This window comes from Typopeltis vanoorti, chromosome 15 (genome assembly GCF_054136105.1).
Source record: "Typopeltis vanoorti isolate ZY-2024b chromosome 15, IOZ_Tvanoo_1.0, whole genome shotgun sequence".
Lineage (NCBI taxonomy): Eukaryota > Metazoa > Arthropoda > Arachnida > Uropygi > Thelyphonidae > Typopeltis > Typopeltis vanoorti.
This window is the reverse complement of record NC_143563.1, coordinates 56491559-56515668: the sequence shown is the minus strand read 5'-3', so window position 1 is coordinate 56515668 and position 24110 is coordinate 56491559. Positions and strand designations below refer to the sequence as shown.

At 36.5% G+C, this 24110-nt stretch overlaps 1 protein-coding gene across 1 annotated transcript in view; it reads right to left on the bottom strand.

The window, feature by feature from the left end:
* Nucleotides 1-24110, bottom strand: part of LOC150098777 (protein OS-9-like) — a 210522-nt gene that overhangs the window by 89322 nt on the left and 97090 nt on the right. The window contains exons 7-8 of the mRNA XM_090405721.1: nucleotides 11876-12067; nucleotides 5493-5585 (exon numbers count right to left, since the gene is read on the bottom strand). Coding sequence (XP_090261847.1) covers nucleotides 5493-5585; nucleotides 11876-12067 — 285 coding nt within the window. The remainder of the gene's footprint in view (nucleotides 1-5492; nucleotides 5586-11875; nucleotides 12068-24110) is intronic.

Sequence of the window (24110 nt, the reverse complement as noted above, 5' to 3'; positions counted from 1 at the left end):
ATAAGGTATAGAAACATTTGTACTCTGTGTAATATATTTCTTGACAAACAGTGCAATTAGAGACAACTTTGATAAAAATGGCACTAACTAATGAATCACATGTCCCCCTCCCACAGAAACTATGCTGTATAGACTCAAATAAAATCACATGTTGCACTGGCAAACACAGTATCTAACTAAGAACTAGTGTCCAATTTTTGGAAATTTTCTACGTCATTAAGACATCACAAAAAGTGGAAGCGGAAACAACTAGCAATAAAATTCAACTGGGGATTGAAACTTTGTGTGAGTTAGCCCCATAATGAGAAGTTCTGTTGGAACAATAAATGGGCAAAACACCACCCCGTCGTGAACATGTTAAAACTAAGAAATATATAGTGTATGGTGTTATGGGAGTTTCAGATATTGTTATTATTACATGACACCTCCAGGGAGTCCAAAGACTCATCAAGGGAGGACACCTACTTCACATCTCTGTTTTTCCACCACTCAATCCACCAACTACAACTACACCAATGCCATCTACCACCACTAGTATTTCCACAGACAATCCCAAATATCCATGCCCATGGCAAGATTCGAACCCGCAACCTTTTAGCTGGAGAGCGGATACGCTAACTGCTCGACCAACCAGGCCGGCACATTATGGAATTTGTTTGATGAGAATTAGCATTTCAACTCAACTGCTGGCTTGCCTTTGTCGTTTGGTAGAGCGATCTTTTGTTAATATCACACCAATCATATGCACATCTTCATAGCTGCTCTATCTCTACTGGCCTACCATTTCTGTCTGTTTCGTGCTCTGCTTTCGGTTCTCATTAGTCATTTGTGAAGGATTGTTCATTACGTATCTCAAGTCTTGTAAATTACTGGTAATTTTTGCTTGAAATAATGGGAAAGAAGATGATGCTATTTGGATAGATGACTTTGACGATGCACACAAGGAAACTGTTCTCGAGTCCGGAAGTAGCGATAGCGAATAGGAGATTCTTGGTAAGTCATACCCATTTTCAGTTTTTTCCTGAAAATCCCAACATATATATCGCACCTAAATTTTTTAGTTTTAATTTTGGGAAAAAAAGTGCAAGTTATATTCGAGTACATATGGTAACTTGTAAGCCAGATGCTTTATGAAGGGCAGAACCAAAGCACCTTCTAGTTGTGAGTTTCATGTTCACTGTTTCCTGGTGTATGGTAAAAATTAGACAAGGGTTACTTCCATATACTATGCATGCATGGCTAGTGGAATGATGTGAAAGTATCCTTCAACTGCTGTAAGCCAGATTGAGTAAAAACATTGATTACTTGCTTCTGCTCTACACAATGGAGGAAGAATCAGGTGATGAGGACATATGTTTCACATGAAGTATTTAACTTTTTGGCAAAGTATGGATGAGAAGTTTCTCCCCCCAAACTTACTACAGTCTTAACATCAGTTCTCCAAACTTCAACCTGTTCCCTAAGTTGAATCACTTCATGAGAAATGTTTCACTACCACTATTGAGGTTGCTGGTGAAACAACTTAACTTCACTCTCATCTACAAAAAAAAGTTTTTTGTAGTCCAAATGTTGGACAACAGTGAGAAGGCAGAATGGAGTTTATCAAAGACTGTAAATATATGTTGTTAATTATTTGATTTAGAAACAGGAATATAGTGTGCAGAACTTTTGAAATAACTTTCCTGTGAATTAGCATCACAACGATCAAGATGTTCTTGATATAAAACAGTTCTCTTTTTTTTCTTAAAAAGAGAACTGTTTTTCCCCTGTGCAGAATGATTGGCTCTGCATATAGATATCATTCTGTATCTTTTTTTCTGCAAACAGCAAAACTTGCTTTGTTAATAGACCATCGAAAGAAAGAGTAGCTCTCTATTAGTGTCACCTGGAGCTGGTTTTTGAAGCACTTTTTAATGTTTACACTTAGAAAAAAATCATTCAGTGGCTTCCATGAAAATGTCAAGATTGATCTGAAGTTCCACAGGTGACTGTTTTGGATCAAAGTCTCTAAGGTTAACAGTTTCTACTTTTCAACCTACAGCTTACTGCAACTCCTTAGGGGAAGTTTTCATTGATGAGAGGATTTGTTCCAACAATGACAGTAAAGTGCATGTTGCAGTATTCCTAGATCATTTTCAGTAATACCCATTGTAATATTTCCTTATTTTGTCTTTTTTAATTACAAGTTTTTCTATTTTTAAATCATTAACTTTATCTTTGCAGTTTTGTGTTTGCTCATCAATCTTAGCTGTGTTGATTGATTTACCCAATCTACTACTATGCAGTCGCACTATCAATTCAAGGCCGTTAGTTAATCTAATGATAAGTGTACAAAGTTTGAAAGACAAAGGGATTGCCTTTGGGTAGCGCCAATTCCTTTGCTTCGACTCTGGTGCTAATCTCTTTCAGTTTAGGAAAAATTTATATTTTTGTGCTGCACCATCCTAAATTCTAGACAAGAATTTAGGATGGTGTCAGAGAATTAGCATCCAGAAATGTGCACTATTAATTAATTCCTTGATTAGTTCACTGAGTACTTAAATCATACAAGACTTATATTTCATTTGCAGTCGTAGTTACCCTTATGTCTTAACCTCTGCACTGGTTCTGGCTTTTATGAGCGGTGCAATAGGATTAAAATCAGGCAAATTGTTAGATTGACAAAAGAGGACATTTATTTATCAAATCACCTGTACCAAGAATTTATCAATTCTTGATACAGGTATCATTGATTTCTAGTTAAAAATCAAAACTATCCTTCAGATTGAAATCAATTAATTAAGTAGTACAAATTCACCCTTAACATTACATGCTTCAAAATCTCAATTGAAACTAAATAAGAGTTCCAACTTGTAGCTTAACATTCTAGTTGGAATCAACACTTCCTGAGGCTTAATGAATTATCAGACTAAGTACACCACAAAGCATAAACAAATTCCTACACAACCTTCCTTTCTAGAACATATAGTTCCCCCTTTTTCTCCTTGCTTTAGCCCTAAAGTCCTTTCCTTTAATGTAACTTGATTAACTAGAAAGTTCCTTGCACGAACACGAATAATCCCTCTTAGAACTTAAGCTTAATAGAACAAAATTTTAACATTACCAGGTACTCCTGAAATACTTCATTTTCTTGTTATTCGTCTATGGAGTGCTTTCGTCTCGGTGATCATGCGTCTGCTTGATTTTATCTGAAGGAATCAACTGGTGGGATTGGACACGGTTTGCCTCCTTCGATGTAAGTCATTCTGACCCGCCACTATCGGATCAAGTGGTTTGGCATAACTTGTCGGTCTGTGCTGTGTCTTCCGCAAGGCTGAAGTCTGTACTTGCTGAACTGCCGCTCCTGCAACCCTCCTTGGGAATCCTGGAACTCGAATCCATAGAACGAAGAAAAAGGAAAAAAGTCCTGAGTTGGTGCTGCCAAGCTCTATATATCCGAGGTGCGAGTCTCTCTTCCTATGTCACGTTCTCCTCTTTTTTGCTCTCGTCACCTAACTTCTCCAGCACCCAATGCTGCCACTTCACCCAGCGTGCTTCACCAGAAACTTCCGTGCGCAATTCAACTCTGGCGCATGTGTTCGCCTCAGGTCTTCAATGCTTAATCCGATTACCTAGCTTGCATTATGACTCAGATAGTTACACATTAACACAAGGTTCACATATTTTTAACTTCTGCTAAATTTAATAATGACCAACATTAAAATGGATAGAGAAAAATACTTGAATTATAAACGGTGTTGGTAATTTACATTCAGCTTTCTGCTCTGATGCACAATTATTAGCTCCGGGAATGTTGTTACTTGTTAAATCTGAATGAAATAATTATGAAATAAATTCTCTTTCATTCAGAATTTAACACCATGATACCTATTCTGAGTATAAGTTTAAAAGGAAGCAACTGCTGGATATTACAAAATTAGAGGTAGCATTCTCCTGTAGTAAACACAAGAGATTATCTTGAGTTTACTGGTACAAAAAGGAAGTGTTGTTGTTGAGATTTCCATATTTTTGGCAATGAAGCAGATGACAGAGGGCTATATTTTGAGAAGGTGTCTGCAATGAAAATTCTTTGTGGTAGTTATAATGCTATTAGACAAACACTTAATTTGAGTTAATACGAGTCTGAATGTGTGTTGTACAAGAATTAACTTGTGGTGAATGATAAAACATTACTTAAATAGAGGAAGAAAAATAGTTATTTTCTTCAGAACTTTGATATCAGAACTATTTGTTTATTTATTATTATTATTATTTTTTTGTGTGGATGATTTAATAAGTATGTTGTTAATAAGGAGGCTGGTCATTTCTTGTTAGTATCAATACCTAAATGATCTTATTTCATGAAAGCTGTAGCCCTGGGTATCACAACAATATATAAAAATATTTTTATAAGGAGCTTGTACATTTTACAAATATGGGTTGGGCTGCATGAAGTATCACTATTGAAAATTCAAAGCTCTAGAGGTACATCTTTATGTATGAACAGAGGGACTCTTAAAAGCACTAGGGAAACAATTATCTTTGTGAGCCAGCCACAATGAAAAGTTATAGCAGCTGGTTCAAATTATGGTTAAAGCTAAGGAAATGGACTAGCTCAGAATTGTAGGCATGGTTATATGAAAGCCAAAATTTGTCAAAGGAATGATAATGGAAAATAGAGATGCCCATGCTAAAAGTAATATACATGTACTATAATAATGTACTAAAATGGACTGTTCTGATGTCAATTGTATCATGAAACGTTTCAATCACATCACGGGCAAGCATCTTCAAACACATTGCTTCATACTGAAACCACTATCATAAGCCATCATATCATTATAGTATCAGTTTTCAAAATAACCAAGAGAAACTGAGAAAGGATTCAGATCAATTATTTTTGTTAATGTAAAAACAGTTCAAACAGATGACTTAACCAACTTGTTCTAAGCTCATTATAAATGCAATGTGATGCACAGAATTTGAAATAAAAAGAAGTCCGTGTTTATTTAAGATACTATTCATGTCTTACAATTATTTTTTTCCTTTATACTTTCCAATCATCTCATAGAAATGCAATAACATTTAATAAATTGGACTGGCAGTGCCCACATTATCATCAGCCAACATGCACACAATTTTTTTCTTCTTTTGAATGATAGAACTATATTGAAACACAGATCCTCTGAAAAATACTTTTATATAAAAGTGAAGCTTTTAAGTAGTGCTCTCTGGACGATCCTTGTGAAGAAGTGACTATTTTAAATGTACTCATCCTGTAATAAATCTGTGGACAGCCCTGTCACTATTCAGATAATTTTAAATTATTACTTGTAAATGTTTTTAATGATATTACATTAACATAATATCATTACATTATGTAATGATATTACAATACTAACTACTATGAAGCTACAGATTAAACAGACTAAAAAAAAAGTTCCAAGGTACTTAAAGCCATAATCTAATACCATATATTTCTACATGTTAATAATACTAATTATAACATTTACCTGTTTCAGGTACTGTATCTGAATTTGCATCCAGGTTTTTGGATGTATGTGATATACTTGAATCATCAGATTCACTCTGTAGCTCCTCAATTCCTTAAGAGAATAAAAAATAAAATGCTTTAGCAAAATAGCAGCATAAATCTTGAGAAATAATTTCAATTAATTTCCCTTAACATAGTAAGTGGACACACATCTTTTATAACACTGCAGGACACAATAAGGTAATCTTTTGTGCACAAACTAATCTAGATGGAGGAAGGGGGGGGGGTTAAAGCAACATGCTGAAAACTAAGAAACGTAGAAACCTTGTGGAAACTGTTTGCAAATAATTTAGAAGGAAAACAAAGATTTGATAGGTTACTCAAAAACAGCAGCAAAACTTTTCAGCTAGTTGTAAAGTACAGATAAGTTAATAATGATATATTATTCAGTCTAATAAATTAATCAGAACCAGAACTGATTCTTGAATGGACTATCATATCATTAACTCCTGGAACAGAGACAATCAGTTAATTACTCTAAAGCCAGCACATTAATAGAGAACTAAAATATCGTATTTAAAAGAAGATATTGGGTATTGCAGTTATTATGTGATGTTTTCTGCATATGTAGCAATCAAAGGTAGTCATTTATAAGGCTTTTTAATGGTATTAAATTTATTAAGCTGTTGATATTTCAATGAATTTCAATCTGGTATCCTTGGAGTATAAAAAAAATTTTCACAAGAACATGGCACTACCCATCAAATAATGAGACCAATTCAAAATTGTAATGAACAAAACAATTGTCCTATCATTTTTTTAAGGGATTTAAAATGGTCTTTACTTTAAACATCATTATCCACAGATGTTGAGCTAAAGGTGGCTTTAATGGATGCAGGGAAAGTAATTCAAAATAATGCTTCACATCTGAAGCTGACTCCAGAAATGATATAGTCTCAGATTTGTAATAACATTTTGTGCTGTACTGAAAATGCAGTAAAGTCAAATGCATAGTCTGCCAGTCCTAACTTCATAAGGAAAATAACATATGTATGTATTTCTATGTTCAAGATGGAAAAACAGTTCTTCCATGGCAGGAGAAGCTGAGGCACAAGGCACTTGCCATTTCTGCAAATGTCCAAATATGTAGCTTGTACCTGGATGAATCTATTAGTCCCATTCCCACTCTTGACACAAAAGATTACTGCAAAACTACTCCCATCTTCTCTATTCAGAATATATCTGAAAAGATAAGCAAAAAGCACTATTTAAATATGATCTTAAATTGCAAAAAATACACATCCAAAGTGTGTGTGTACATACACACGAAGGTGATCTGAAAAGTTCTTATCGTAACAATGAAAAAAACAAATTTATAATTTCAAAATTATTTTTATTTTTCAACATAATCTCCCTTAAGACTAATACATTTATTCCAGCAATGCTTCAGCACCATTATCCTGTCTCTGTAGTGGTTTTCAGTAAGATCTGCAAAATACCCCTCTACAGCTGCAATCAACTCTTCATTCGAAAAAAAAAAAAAAAAAAAAAAAAAACACTGACCAGAGAGGAACAGTTTAAGTTTTGGGAAGAGATAGAAGTCAGAGAGCCAAATCTGGGGAATAGGGTGGATGTTCCTACAATTCGTAGTGTAGATCCCTTAATTTTCCCATTGCCAAAACACCTTTGTGGGCAGGTGCATTGTCCTGATGAAAGATGATTTTTTCCTTCTGCAAACCAGGTCTTTTCTCACAGATTTTTTCGTCTAGTCTGGTTAAAAGATATCGGAATAATATTTTCCGGTTATTGTTTTACCCTTTTCAAGATAATTAATAAACAAAATGCCTCTAGCATTCCAAAACACCAATGCCATGACCTTTCCTACTGATGGAAATGACTTTGTCTTTTTTGGCAACCGGCTTCTGTCCACTGTTTTGACTGCTGTGTGGATTCTAGTGTGCAATGCTGAATCCACGTCTCATCCATGGTAATAAATCGACACACAAAATCAGTTTTATTCTTGTTAAAACACTCCAAGCACTGTTCAGAGATTTTCATGTAAGTGCATTTTTGATCTGCTGTAAGCAAATGCAGCACCCGTCTTGTGCAAAGCCTTTTCATTTGCAATTCTTCATGCAAAATATATCCTACACGTTCTTTTGAAATGCTTATAGTCTCAGCAATTTCATGCACTTTGACTCACCAGTCATCCAATACCATATCGTGCACTTGATCAGTGATTTCTGGTGTTGTTAAACTTTTTGGAGGTCCTTCATGTGGATCATCTTCAAAGCTGTTATGACCATGTTTAAACTCGGCGGCCCATTTCTTAATTGTCCAAAACGAAGGAGAAGAGTGCCCATAAACTTTTATGAACTTTGAATGAATTTCTTTTGGCATTAAACCTTCTTTTACAAAGAATTTTATAACCGCATGATACTCAATTTTATCCATTTCAAGGGATACAGAAAACACTTTTGCTTCAGACAGCTGTATAAAACAAACTACTTGATAGAATGACTTGCAATTTCACATGGATGCTTATGACAGATGTACCAACTTAGAAAAAAAAATCTTGCTGATAGTGTTGCCATCTATTGTCGAGGCCGAGAACTTTTCAGACCACCCTTGTATAGTGCCTTGTGCCTTTCACTATTGGAGGATCACTTCTTGAAACTATAATCAGAAATGTTAGCGTGTTAAGAAATGGTGTTTTTTGCTTCTTGCTCTGTTGTCATTTGTTGTTTCAGTGGTTTCATTATATGTGGGATCACAATAAGAATTCATTGTCTTCCCCAAGGATGATAATGAATTCATAAAGAGGAAATAAAATTCCATGCTGGGGCTCTCTATCCACCACGGAGCTACTATTTGACAAGCAATAAATGCACAAAGAAGTAGGATAATAAGCCTATCCTTGGTACTATACTAGCAGTATAGAAAACTTTCAGCTACCATACACAAGAGGTCTCAACACCTAGAATGTGACAGTGGCATGTATGATCAAGTGATTACAGAGGGAAAAAAAAAAGGTGTCAGTTAATTGTATTTCTTTAAGAGTTGGAGGGTGCATGCACTGGGGACAGCAGCATGAAGAGGACTGTTCAAAATGAAGGAAGTAGATGAAAAGTTGGTTCAGTGAATCTTCAGCTGAATGGTATATGGATGATGACCAGCAACCCTCTGAGTTAATACATGATTAGAGGGAAACACACGAAGGGTGGCAGCTGTGAAGCAGCATCCATGGGAAAGCAAACGGAGAGAGTCAGTGAGAGAAGAATCCTCTATTAATCCAGCATTCCAGGTATTCTAAGGTTGAGAAGAAAAAATAAATATTTAGAACAAAAAAAAGAAAAAAGAATGCCAACTTATTAGAAGCTGAAGAGAATATGGACATGGACATATTACCAGGACATGGTAGATATGAAAGTCAGCCTAAGAAGATGAAATGGATCTTGATTGATGAGTATAGTTATCAAAGTGAAAGTGAGGCATGGTCTTTCTTTTCAAGGAAATAAAGCAGGTTTTGAATAATTACCTTCACCTCATTTGAGAATGACTAGAAAATCAGTGTTAAGGAATTGGTCATAGATCTTGAAGCTTGAGTCATCTGAGCACCACAAGGGTTGCAAATGAACAAGTATGGAGTGTACTGTCATTAGCAAAAGCTGTGAATAGGTTTAGAGAGTAGTTGGGGAAGATCATTTATGCATAAGAAAAAGTGTGTAGGTGAAAGCATAGAGCCTTGTGGTACTCTGGTATTAATGAGAAAATCAGATGTAAGAGAATCACCCACAACATGCAATGGATGACTGGAGATGATGCTGGCAAGCTACACAGCAAAGGGGTAGGAGAGAAATCATCAGCTTCGTAAGAAGGCCATGACTCTAGACTCGATCAAATGCCTTAGAAATCTAAGAGCTACCGTACGAGATTCTCTAAATCTTTCCATATCTGAGTCCAAAAGTGGGTAAAGTTAGTGAGGTCTGCTTCAAATGAGAATGGCTGAATCCATGCTAGCAGTCACTAACTGCATTTATAAGTAGAGGATTTTTTAAAATATTAATTTTACAATTTTTTTCTGTATTTTTATTGATTTTTATATAGCCTGGAAACCCTGCTCTAGAGACTAAAAATGAACTTTTTTTTCCCCAAGCCACTTCAGCCCTCTAATAAGCAGGCCAGTGGTCTCGGATCAGGCAATGAAATTCATTTCCCACCTAAAGGCAATTAGAAACACCCATGTTTGAATCCCACATCACATGATTCAAACCTGCAGCCTGCTGGTTGGAGAGCAGATAGACTAACCACTAGGATAACCAGGCTGGCTGGTTGTTGATGACCTCTATCATTGTTTTCAAGAATATTGAGGCAAGGACAATGGGATGATAGTTTGGCAGCTGACTTATCTCCTTTTTATTGCAGAACTAGCTGGATAAAACTTGCTTCCATGCTGTTGGATGGATGCCAGATGAGTGTGACAACTTGTACAGGCTTACAGAGGTGGTATTAGTTCTGAAGCACAAGCTTGTAGTACAAATGGAGGGATACCATCTCGGTAAGAGGACTTATTAGTATCATAGCTGCTGAGTATTTTTCTGATGTATTTTGATAAAAGATCAAAGGAGGCATGTTGCAGGTGGTTTGTGGAATAACAGGAGAAAATTTACTTTAGAGTCATGTAAACAAGAGCTGTAGAAGACTGATGCCTCATCTTTAGGAAGTGTTACCATCATTCCATCAGGATGAGAGGTGGAAATATAGGATAGAAGCTTAGCCTTCACAACAGACAGGACACGTGACCAAAAGGTCAACTACTGCCACGTGAGCAGGAGGCAAGTTTTTAGCACACTTGACCCCTTACTAAGTCTGCCTTTGCTTTATTAATGTCTTTTTTTTTTTTTTTTTTTTTCCCCCAGTTGTTACAAGCTACAATGCTAAGCCTAGCAGAAGCTGGAGTTTTTAACTTTACCTTTCTGAGTCTACATTTTTGGCTTAGACTACTTTGATAAGAGTCAGGGATTTTGAGTGGAGTGGAAATAAAGGCACTCATCTCAGCAAGGAAAATTTCAGTTATTACATTGGAGCAAGTGCTTGGATCAGGAGAGCAGAAGCAATAATCAGACCATGGAAATCTTGAGAGTCATCTCAACTAGCAATATTATAGTACTGTAGGGTACAAGGCTGAATCAACTGGGAGAAGTATGATCAGTACAAAAAAGAAACATGGACAAGTCTACAATGTTAACTCTCCTGCCAACAGTAGAGCTAACATTGTAGACTTGTCCATGTTTCTTTTTTGTACTGATCATACTTCTCCCAGTTGTTTCAGCCTTGTACCCTACAGTACTATAATACTATTATATAATACAGTACTATAATATTGTCTTGAAGAAAAGTTCCAGGGTGTTGGGAAAATGAGAAGGATTATCGAGTAAGTAGGTGAATAATTTGCATTTGCATTAAATCATTACCGACAGAAAATAATTCATCTTCTCTTCCGGCTTGGCTGTGAAGTTAGAAAAGGGAAGCCAGTGTGAATTACAGATGTTGAAATCAGGAAGATTATTTCACTGTTTGGGTAATTAGACTGTAAGTGATCATCTATCAGAGACAAAAATGAGGCAAGGAAATCATTAAGCTAAAGAAGATCATATTAAGGAGATTCCAAGTCCGAAAACCTCTAACATGGGATATCAGGCCTGACTCAAGCTCAGTTCCATCCTTCTTACAGAAGGCATCATGTATGATGCAAATTTCAGATGAACTGTAGTAAGAGGATGGCAGCTGAAGTTCAGTGATGAATCAATGATCATCAATGATGTTGGAATTAAGCTTGCATATATTGGTCAAGTTTATGTGAAACTTTTTTTTTAATACTGAATTTTGTTAGAAAAATATTTGTTTTTTTTTGTAATTTTTGCTGTATTTTTGGTATGTTTTGAAATTTTCCAATGAAAGGGCTACTATTTGATACAAGTGCATTTTCAGTCAGTGTGTTCAAGGAGATATAATAGGTATGTAGGCAATAAGTGACAGAAAAGAACAAGTCGACTCCCTAGTGGAGTCCACATAATGTGTGTGTGAGGTTTATATATTTTGTTTTAGCACAATTAAATAACCACTTTCCTTCTTTTATCCTAAGTTTTTGGTTTTATTTCAGTCCAACACTTGTTGCTTAACAATTAGTTTTATTCCAATAAGCAAATTTAGGATATCTGCTCTGGACAGAATCTGAGTAAACATTACAAGAAACTCCATTATTAGATAAAATTCTACACATCCGTTAACAAGACCTGCCTATCAAATATCTGGTAGGCCGGCCAGTGGATATAGTTTTTTTTTTAAATAAAAAATATATATATTTCATAAAATGATCATTTGTACATTTTAGAAATTTACCTTCTGGAACTGGATACTGATCAATACCTGCATCTTTTTCTAAATATTCCAATGTTTTCTTAACTTTTTCTTCATCTGTTTCATCCTCCAGCTTCTGCCATTGTTCTTGGGCCCATCCTTTCAACTTTTTCAGTCGATCTTGTTGTTCTGACAACCACTTTTTCCTCTTTTCCTCTGCAACTGCTTTCTCTTCTTAAAAATTATATTATAAGCTATCATTAATAAAGAAATGCAAAGACAATATATATATTTTATAATTCTATAGAACCCAACTACTAAAATACAATGTTTAGGAGATTGTGAAATGAATATTAAGCCATTTATAAGATTATGAAAAATCTTATAAATTATTTCATATTGAAAAGAAGAACATGTAAGAAAGTTTTAAAGCAAATAAAAGTTGAGCAGCTCTCAGATGTGAACTGTAGACTAAAATACACAAACATGGTTGGAAAAAAAAAATGAAAGAATTTTAGAACAGGAACCAAACCTTGGAGATTCAGTGGCAAGGATTAAGAAAAACGTTGATTGATTCAGTCAGAAAGGCATGTGGTGAGGTCTGTAAGGACAGAAAAATCAGAGCTCCACGATGAACACAGGAAGTTGAAGAGGCAGTGAAGGAAAAGAAGAAAGCATGTCAAAAATTCCTAGCAAATAAGTCAGCTTGTTCTCTTAGAGAATAGAGACAAATGTAAGAAAGCTAGACAGTGTGGAAAACTAGCTAAACAAAAGTCATGGAAAGACTGGTAAAAACATAGAAAATGTGAGAATTACAGAGGTATTTCTCTACTGAGTGTTCCTGGTAAGATATATGCAAGTATACTTGAGAAATGGTTAACAAGGATTGTGGAAGAAAAGCTTGATAAAGAACAAGCTGGATTCAGGCCAAATAGAGGCTGTCAGGATCATATTTTCACTTTATGACAAATAGTTGAGAAATCATGGGAATATAACAAAGATCTGTATTTAAGTTTTGTAGATCTCGAAAAGGCATATGACAAGATGCCAAGAGAGAAACTATTCAAAATGCTACAGTTATATGGTGTCAATGGGGTATTATATCAAGCAATACTTAGTCTTTATTTGAGTTGTAAGTTAGCAGTTAGAATTGAAGGAAGTAGAGGAAGATGGTTCAATCTTAAATCTGGTGTCAGACAAGGATATACGTTATCTCCTCTGTTATTCATTATCTATATGGATCACATTATGAAAGAAAGTGGTATTAAACCTGATATCAGAATCGGAGATGTTAATCTCAGCTCTATGCTTTATGCAGATGATGTTATACTTTTAAATAAATCTGGTATACAAGTCTGCAAGATTTCCTGATTTAATTGAATAACTGTTGTAATAGATTTGGTATGAAGGTCAGCATTAACAAGACAAAAACAATGAAAATAGGTAGAAGCAGAAAATATCAACTGCACTGTGAATGGAGAATCTATAGAACAAGTCAAGCATTTCAGCTACTTAGGCATGATTTTTAGTGAAGATGGTAAATTAAATATGGAAATAGACAGCAGAATCAATAACACTGATATGGTAGTAAGTCAACTGAATAAATTTACATGGAATAAGATAGAAATAAGCAATCAAAGCACTAAATTAGCTGTATACAAGACAGTGTTCAAACCAATTTTAACTTACGGATCTGAGAGCTGGGTTAGAAGAAAAAACTTGACCAAAGATTAGACACTGCAGATATGAGAGTCCTGAGAAAAATTAGGAGTGTGAACAGATGGCATCAACGGAAATATCAGATTAAAAACGAGGATATTAGGAAACAACTTAATATTGTCAGCATCCAGGAATGCATCAGCAGAGCTAATCTCAGCTGGTATGGTCCACTTAAACAGAATGGGAGAGGAAAGATTAGCCAAACAAGTGTTCTCTGTCAGGTTGGCAGGAAAAAGACCCAGAGGAAGACCAAAATGTAGGTGGATTGATACAGAAAAAGTGCCTTAGAAGACACAGAAAAATAAGATCTGATAATGATGAAGTCTTGACAGGTAACAGATTAATTTGGAGGAAAATTGTAGACAGTAAGTTAGTAATGATGGTATGATGTAAGTTTTTCATGTAGTACTATTATATCCTGTACACCCCTGAAAGTATATATCAGGAAATTGATGATGAAAAATCTTATAAATGGCTTGATATTTCAAATGACAAAAAAGATATATATAAAATAAAATTCTTAATTAAAAAAGTTACTATCAAAGAAGAAAGAGGTAATCTTAATATTAAAATACTATTAGTAATTTATTACTTATCACTACATTCCTATTTCTATAAGACATTTCTATATAGTTTACATGCCAATATATACTTATCCCTAATCATATATATCTACACCTACAGAATATTTATGCATTAAACATTCATCACATTCTCAGTAAAGAGACCTCAGTTCAAATTCTGTTCTGCAATTGAACTTAGATTCCCCACTTGAGTAGGTCATCCTAGAGATAACAAAGTTCCTCTACCTAAAAAAAATAAAATAAAAATATCAGTTTTTTCCCTCCTGCTAAAGGTAACCTGGCACATAGACACATCTTAAAAAAATGCAGCAGGGGTTTCGCCAGAAGGCAGTTCACAGAGTAGTCACTGTATTCTAGCATACCAAAAATTGAAATTAAAGTACAGAAGACAAGATATACACATGAAATGTAAGTAGCAAAGCAAAAAAACAATATACATCTCTCTGTTCTCAATTAGGTTGGTCTTAGGTTACAATTTTAGGTTTTTTCTCTTGGACTGTTGTCCAACACATTTCTAAGAATGGCAAACTTGACAGACTGGGATTAACATTGAGGAAGTCATTGAAATGGGCAAGTGGAAGGAAAAGGAAAGACCAAAGAATATTCTTCTTCTTATTGTGCTATCTTCTATCGAAGGTCAGCAACCATCTTGGCGAACAAACTGCGCTCTTGTGCTAATCTGAGCAGCTGTGCACTGCTCAGATTAGCACAAGAGCGCATTAGCACAATTAGCACTCTTTGCCAATGGATTTTAAAACATCTTCATTGGTAATTTTTTCTGTCCATGATATCTTTAGCATTCTTCTGTATAGCCACATCTCAAAGGCTTCGATTTTCTTGATGGTTGTCGCCTTCAATGTCCATGTTTCAACTCCATAGAGCAGAATAGACCACACGTAGCATTTCAGCATTCGGCATCTGACTTCCATGTTTAGGTCTTTATTGCAGAATAGTGTTCTCATTTTCATGAAGGACTGCCGTGCAACTTCAATCCTTGTCTTTATATCTATTTCTGGATTCCACCGTTCATTAAGCCAGCAACCAAGATATTTATATCTTGACACTTGATCAATATTTTTCCCATTGAGTGTCAGTTTCATTGATGAGGCTGGATGTTTGCTGATGATCATGTATTTTGTCTTGTTGATGTTTATAACAAAGAATATAACTTTATTAAATCAATAACATCTTTTGAAGCACTGTTTAAAAAAAATTAATGTGATTCTCACTCACGAAAGATTGTAAGCCTATAGTACATTAGTACTATGAGCTGGTTAAGGTTTTTTCCCTCCCTATTTTTTTAAATTATACAAGGGTGATCTGAAAAGTTCTTGGCCTCGACCATAGATGGCAACACTATCAACAAGATTTTTTTTCCTAAGTTGGTACATCTGTCATAAGCATCCATGTGAAATTGCAAGTCATTCTATCAAGTAGTTTGTTTTATATAGCTTAGTCTGAAGCAAAAGTGTTGTCTGTATCCCTTGAAATGGATAAAATTGAGTATCATGCGGTTATAAAATTCTTTGTAAAAGAAGGTTTAATGCCAAAAGAAATTCATTCAAAGAAGTTCATAAAAGTTTATGGGCACTCTTCTCCTTCATTTTCGACAATTAAGAAATGGGTTGCCAAGTTTAAATGTGGCGGTACCAGCCTTTAAGATGATCCATGTGAAGGATGTCCAAAAAAGTGTTACAACACCAGAAATCATTGATCAAGTGCAGGATATGGTATTAGATGACTGGCGAGACAAAGTGCATGAAATTGCTGAGACTATAGGCATTTCAAAAGAACGTGTATAATATATTTTGCATGAAGAATTGCATATGAAAAAGCTTTGCACAAGATTGATGCTGATTCTCGTAGACAGGCTTATACGTTGGTTATGCATTTCTAAATCACTTCGGGAATTGAACAACGTAGATCCGAATATAAATTAAATTATACTTTAATAAATATTTCCGATATTTCGGCAACGTCACGTTGCCATTTTCAAAAGGAACTTACAAAAAGGCACGTGCACGCAGGCACTATAACACAGTAACTGAGAATGACGGTATGAAGCTATCATTCTCCTAGAAGTCCTGATGGTGCCCTCTAGCGGGCTAAGTAGGTGTTCTTAGCCGTTGGGCTGAAAGTCTGCTGATGCCTCCCAAATTTGGGGCAGTCGTATACAACCAAATTTGTTGAGGATTGTGGAGTTTCTTATGGCTGAGGCTGATTCCATAAATAGTCTTTCGAATTTGTATTTGCTACGGTGTATTACTGTAGCTTTCTTACACTGTATTCTGTGGCGTGTATCCAGAGCATGGTCTGCAAGACCAGAATGGCTGTACTTGTGAAACCGGATGTAGTCCTTGCGTTCAGAAATTCTGATACAGGAGGTGAGGTCATGTTTTTTTAAAATTTTTGGTAATTTTTTCCGAGGTGCCTCGGATGTAGGGAATGGTGATGGATTTAGAGTAATCTTTGTTGTGGAGGGGGGGAGGGCTGTGGTTTGTAGGTTTTAATATTTTTTGGATTTTTTTTTTTTTTTGGGGGGGTTAGCCATTGGCTGAGAAAGTGTTGAGGATGTGATTTAGTTCAGTGTTTAGGGCCATGTCGTTAGAACAGATTAGTTTAGCCCTATTGTATAGTGTTTTCACCACTCCATATTGTTGTGAGGGGGGGGGGGGTTGTTGGTGAATGTATCTGCCTGTATGGGTGGGTTTTCTATAAACTGAGAAAACCAAGGTTCCATCAGGCTGGCGGGTGACTAGTGTCTAGGAAAGGGAGGCTGTCGTTTTCCTCTTTTTCCAGGGTGAACTTGATTCTGGAGTGTTGGTTGCTTAAGTGTGTAAGGAAGGAGAGGAGTGTTTCAGAGCCATGTGGCCAACTAGCGAACACATCATCAACGTAGCGGAGCCATATGGTTGGTTTTTGTGGGGCAGAGGCTAAGGCTTTTTCTTCAAAGGTCTCCATAAAGAAATTGGCCAAGGGTGGGGAGAGTGGTGAACCCATGGCTGTCCCCTCTATTTGTTTGTAGAATTTTCCCTGCCAAACGAAATAGCCTGAGTTCATTGTGAACTGAAATAGGGCTGAGATATCAGGAGAAAATATAGCTTGGATTAGCTCTAAAGTTTCCTTGAGTGGGACATTTGTGAATAAGGAGGAGACGTCAAAGCTGACCATTATGTCAGTATGTTGGAGTGTAAGGTTTTCTATGCTGGCTTTGAAGTGGGCTGAGTTTTTTTATGTGTGATGGTGTGTTGCCAGTATAGTGTGTGTCTTTGGCCAAATGTTTAGCTAATTTGTATGTGGGGGGAATCAATGCCATCCACTATGGGACGTAATGGCACATTTTTTTTATGTATTTTTGGGAGTCTGTAAATATGGGGGGATATAGAGTTTCCTCAAGGGCTCACTTTAGTGAGTACGGGCATGGCAAACCCGAGGTACCTGATGCTGGACCATGCCTTACTTCATGTAATATACATCTGTTATATTATCTGTAGACTGGTCCCTCCCCTTTTCTTTCTTTCCTTCTTTTTTTCTTCTTGCTACCTTCCCCTCAATGCTATTAGAGTAATCGAGGGCTAGGGGTGAATCTTTCCTATTTTGCTATTTCATCTTATGTGGAAAGGGCCTCTGCAACCCTACCACTTTCTTCTTGCAGTGACTTCACTCCAAAATGTTACTATGATTGTGCCTAATAACGCATCTCATGCTGCATTGGCTGTCGCGTAGAATTATCAGAGCCGCGTTCAGGGCTTAGGCAGAGGGTCCTGTTCGAGAAGTATATTACAGTCTCCATCAAAAGTCAGTGATACCATGAATGAGCAACACAGAATGTATAAGATTAATCTTAGAAAGGAATTTTACATAGGTACATGGAATGTCTGGGGTTTACAGATGGGTACTCTTGAGATTGTCTGTAAAGAGATGGATAGGTATAAAATTTACATCTTGGGAATTACAGAGACCAGATGGAATGGAGAAGGTCACTTCAAAAGACAGGATGGTAAGCTAGTTATTTACTCAGGTGGTGACTCAAAACATCATGGGGTAGCTGTGATACTGAAGACAACTCAGGCAAGAAGCCTTCTTGGTTATAACCCCATTAATGATAGGATACTCTCCATTAGACTTAAGGCTCAGCCTACCAATGTATCAATTGTGGTAGTTTATGCACCCCACACGGATAGGCCTGAAGAAGAGAGTGAAGAATTCTATGAAAACTTGCAAACTGTTTTGGACTGCCTACCAAGGAGAGACATACTGTACATCTTAGGAGACTTAAATGCAAAAGTGGAAAAGAGTATGAGAGTCAGGTCAGAGTGTGGCATGTTTGGTCTGGGTAAACGTAACACCCATGGTGAAAGACTGTTGGAATTTGCCCGTGCTAACAGATTAGTTATTACCAATACCTGCTTCCAGAAACATCCACGATGGACCTATACTTGGACATCCAACATTGATAGGTCAAGGCACCAGATTGATTAAATCCTGGCTCTCCAGCGGTGGAAGACAAATCTCTGATGTGCATACTTGTTCTGGAGCAGATTGTGGTACAGACCATCAGCTGGTAAGAGCCAAAGTAAGACTAAGACTCCGAAGACTTCCAGGTCAGGCACATTCCACTAGATTGGATGTTAGAGTAATTCCTAGTGGATTCACAGAAGAAACATCAACTCGGCTGGATGATTTTTTGGAGACCAATGAGGAAATCTCACCAGAAATGATTTGGGAAGAAGTCAAGATGATAATACAGGATACAGCGAAGACGTATCTCGGCCCAATAAGAAAACCAAGAGACCCATGGATATCAGATTCAACATGGGAACTAATCAAAAGAAGGCGGTTGGAAAAACAAAGAGACACAGGGACCGAAGAATACAAGAGATTACATAGAGAAATCAGAAGAGCCATCAAGCAGGATAAGGAAAAGTTCTATACTAATAAATGTGAAGAAATAAAGTTCCAGATGAGAAGGCATAATTATAAAAGGATGTTTTATTTAGTTCATGATTTAAAGCACAAGTTCAAGCCTAAATGTCATCAAAGACAGGAATGGATCATTACTAACAGAAGAGTTGGAAATCAAAAACAGATGGAAAGAATACTGTGAGGAACTGTACAGCAGAGTGGATAAAGAAAATGTGGAGTCCTCTCACCAAGAAAATTTTGATTTGGAACCTTCTCCACTTAGGCATGAAGTTGAAAGAGCAGTTAAGCAGCTCAACAGCAATAAGGCCCCAGGTGCAGATGAAATCCCAGCAGAGTTAATTAAGGCCACAGGAGATGAAGGGATAAGAGTGTTTCATAGATTGATTACAAGGATATGGGAGACAGGATCATGGCCTAGAGACTGGAAGAAGTCAGTTTTCATACCACTACACAAGAAAGGTGATATGAAGGCATGCAAGAATTATAGAACTATTAGTTTGATATCTCATGCAAGCAAAATTTTATTAAAGATCATGTTAAATAGGATTGAGGCCAAAGTTGAGGCAGAGATGCCCGAGGAACAAGCAGGTTTTTATGAAAGGTAGGGGCACCAGAGATCAGATTCTTTGCCTTAGACAGATCATAGAAAAATATAAAGAATTCAGACGCCCTCTGGTAATGTGTTTCTTAGAATACTCTAAAGCATTTGACTGTGTTGAGCATGTGAAACTGTGGGAAGTAATGAAAAGAATGGGTTTTCCTCAACACACTATCAGGTTGATAGCCAACTTGTATAAGGAGCAAGAAGCCACAGTAAGAACAGATGTTGGATTGACTGACTGGCTTCAAGTTGGAAAAGGAGTTAGGCAAGGATGTTTACTTTCTCCTCACTTGTTTAGTATATATGCAGAAGACATCATGCGTGAAGCATTGGATGAGCTCAAGACAGGAATTACGATAGGAGGTAGATTGATCAGTAATCTGAGGTACGCTGATGATACAGTACTCCTTTGTAATGACATGGAAGAACTAGGATTAATTCTTGACAAAGTTAACAAGATCAGTAATAACAGAGGACTTCAACTCAATTGTAGCAAGACAAAGATCATGGTTCTCAAAGGAAAAACAAACAGAGACGCTCTTGAGAAACAAATATATCTTAATGGAGAAAGAATTGAGGAAGTCAGCAAGTTTGAGTACCTGGGATTCATTATTAATGTGAAGAATTGCTGTTCAGAAGATGTCAGAAAAAGGTTAGGAATGGCTAAAACAACAGTCAGAGACCTGTCTAAAATCTGGAAGGATGGATCTATCTCCATAGGAACAACGTTGAGGATTTTGGATGCAGTTGTTTTTCCAACAGCGACTTATGGATGCGAGACTTGGAACCTAAAGAAGTCAGATAAGAAACGGATATCTGCTTTTGAGATGTGGTGTTACAGAAGGCTGTTGAGGATATCATACACCGAAAGGCGTGCAAATGAATGGGGTGTTAGAAAAGATTAGTAGAACTTTAAGGCTCCTTAAGGATATTGACAGAAGAAAATTAAAATATTTTGGACACATAGAAAGGATGGACGGAGGACTTCTCAGAACAGTAATAGAAGGTAAAGTTCCTGGAAAAAGAGGCAGGGGTAGACCATCAATGAGATGGATGGATGGATGGCATGTGTGTGGAGTGACTGATCTTCAGAGAGTTGAGGCTGCCAGAAGGGCAAACAACAGGACTACATGGTGAGGCCTAGTGTGGAACATCATCGAGCATCGGAGTGACCATACGGCATCTGTAGATGCCCAGTGAATACAGACAGACATAGAGTTAAACGGCTTTAATCTGTTGGTAACTTCTACAGGCCAAGAGGTAACTTTCTTAAGGAGCCTGTGAAGTTTTCTGATTTGTGAGTTGGTGGGATTATATTCGATAGGGAGGTAAGTAGCCCGATCTAATAGAAGAGCATTAAGCTTACCGTTGTAGTCCTTTTGGTTAAGTACTACAGTTGCATTTCCCTTATCCGCTTTGGTGATAACTAATTCTTTATTATTCCTCATTTCCTGTAGAGCTTTAAATTCCTTGTTGGATATGTTGGTTTTTGGTGGTCTTGCTTTGGAAAGGACACAAGCTACATCCAGTCTTACACTGTTGGCGATTTGATGTGGAAGGTGGCAGATTCCCCTTTCGATCTGGATCATAATATCCTCACTGGGTATTTTTCTGGGAGCAATGGCGAAGTTGTGGCCACGTGCATGCGCGTTGAGTGCTTCAGGGTGACCCAAGAAAGGTTGATTACGGTGTTGGTAGCAAGTTTTGGATTGACGGTGGAATTCTTTAATTTTTCGAATTTTTTCATCTTTCGGCCTCGTATTTTTTCAAATTCTTTGTCTGCAGCGGTACACGAGATGTCATGTAAAATAAACCACAGTTCGTGATTCAAAGTGCATGAAAGTTCATCTTCAAAAGCACGGATAGCTTCATTAATTTCCACTAAGAGAAACCGTGTGGCGGTGATTTGTCCGCTTTGGTGATAACTAATTCTTTATTATTCCTCATTTCCTGTAGAGCTTTAAATTCCTTGTTGGATATGTTGGTTTTTGGTGGTCTTGCTTTGGAAAGGACACAAGCTACATCCAGTCTTACACTGTTGGCGATTTGATGTGGAAGGTGGCAGATTCCCCTTTCGATCTGGATCATAATATCCTCACTGGGTATTTTTCTGGGAGCAATGGCGAAGTTGTGGCCACGTGCACGCGCATTGAGTGCTTCAGGGTGACCCAAGAAAGGTTGATTACGGTGTTGGTAGCAAGTTTTGGATTGACGGTGGAATTCTTTTTTAATTTTTCGAATTTTTTCATCTGTCGGCCTCGTATTTTTTCAAATTCTTTGTCTGCAGCGGTACACGAGATGTCATGTAAAATAAACCACAGTTCGTGATTCAAAGTGCACGAAAGTTCATCTTCAAAAGCACGGATAGCTTCATTAATTTCCACTAAGAGAAACCGTGTGGCGGTGATTTGTTCGCAAAGCAACGCGTAGCTAGCGCGGTTATATATACGGAGAGCTTTTTGCGAAACAAAACGGTGCTTGAATTTTACACAGTTCGGGATTACTTTAGTATCCTGGCAGCGTTTCAGGAAAGTTAGACGATTTAATTGTCTAGACAGCTTCAACTTCATTTTACCATATTGGCGAGCCTTCCGTGCGATAGTATCTCCGTGGATGATGTTGATTCTCGTAGACAGGCTTTTGTAAGTTCCTTTTGAAAATGGCAACGTGACGTTGCCAAAATATCCAAAATATTTATTAAAGTATAATTTAATTTATACTCGGATCTACGTTGTTCAATTCCCTAAGTGATTTAGAAAAGATTGATGCTGCGCTTGCTCACAGCAGATCAAAAACACACTTACATGAAAATCTCTGAACAGTGCTTGAAGTGTTTTAACAAGAATAAAACTGATTTTGTGAGTCGATTTATTACTACTGATGAGACTTGGATTCACCATTACACACCACAATCCAAACAGCAGTCAAAACAGTGGACAGAAGCCGGTTGTTCAGCACCAAAGAAGACAAAGTCGGTTCCAACAGCAGGAAAGGTCATGGCATCGATGTTTTGGGATGCTAAAGACATTTTGTTTATTAATTATCAAGATAATTAATAAACAAATATTACTGTTTTAAATCTGGTACTAATTCACCATGGAGAAGTTAATGGAACAATTTTAAAATGTCGACTAATTTCATGTATCTTTACAGTATACTTTATCAGGAGCAAAAATAAGAATGAATTATATATGACCAAGTTCAGAGACAAGCAAATAACAGCAACATTAGTCTTTTTCAAATATGTTCTAATAATGGAAGGTACATGAATTTTTTTGTATCCTGATATATCCAGTCAATAATGTTTACAAGTGATTAGTGTCCAAAGTATGCTTGCACCAGGATTTTAATGAACTGTGACTCAATCTCATGTATCATTCCTTGCTTCTTGTTGAGTTGTTAGTTTTTTAATTTTAGATGACGCTTTGAATACTCTGATGTAGAAATTATAGTGTATGTATACCATTTCAGTACACTGCCATAGTATTTGGCACTCAGTTTCTGTTATATATATGCTGGTACTCTACTCCTGATTTATGTTTTTTTCTCCATGTCCTTGATGTATTTTAACATGCATATCTTTCCTGACCAGCCTGTCTGTCCTACACATGTGCAAGTAATCTTGTACATTCAGTTTCATGAGTGGTGAGTGGAATGGTTTTGGAAGTCTAAGGAGATCTGAAATTTTGTTTAGAAGACAGCAAGCAACCAGTATCCCTTGTCGATGCAATATCTTTTATAACTTATCCTTGATGGAACAAATGCATGATAAAATTATAAAGTAACAAAATGACATTTATGTACGAAAAATTATTTAATATTTGTAGAATTTTCAGCTACATTATATTTTACTTCAAAAGTATTATAAGTTCGGTTTGTCTTGGCATGCCTTGTCTACTAGGCATAGCATTCACTGGAATAAATCTAGTCACACAAAAGTTACTTTCTTCTTAGAAGATTATATACACAATTCACAAATTAAACAAACATAAGCGATACAATGAAGATTCAACAATGAGAAAGTGAGAGCTAATATGTGAATAACAGCTAGGCACAGTCTGAAATACTTATAGTACACATATTTCTTAAACAAGTCATAAAAACTCTCAACTATGGCAGGATATGAAGAACAACAAATTCCCCATAAGGGAAATTTAGTCCTTATGAGAAAACTACTTTTGTGTTCTTCTAAAGGATGCAATATTTGATGGAGATTATTCTGCACAATTCAGATTATTCAAGGTTCATGGAATCTAATGTAGCTAAGGACTGAAATAAGATAAAGCACAATTGGGTAGACTACAGGTAGAAGTTTATTCTTAGCAGAGTTAAGGATAAATTTTAGGCTCCTTCATTTGTGAGAACAAATTTTATCAGCAAATAGAATGTACTGCCAAAGGTAGTTCTCTTTCTCCTACCCTCACCAACTATGGAACGATCTTATCTA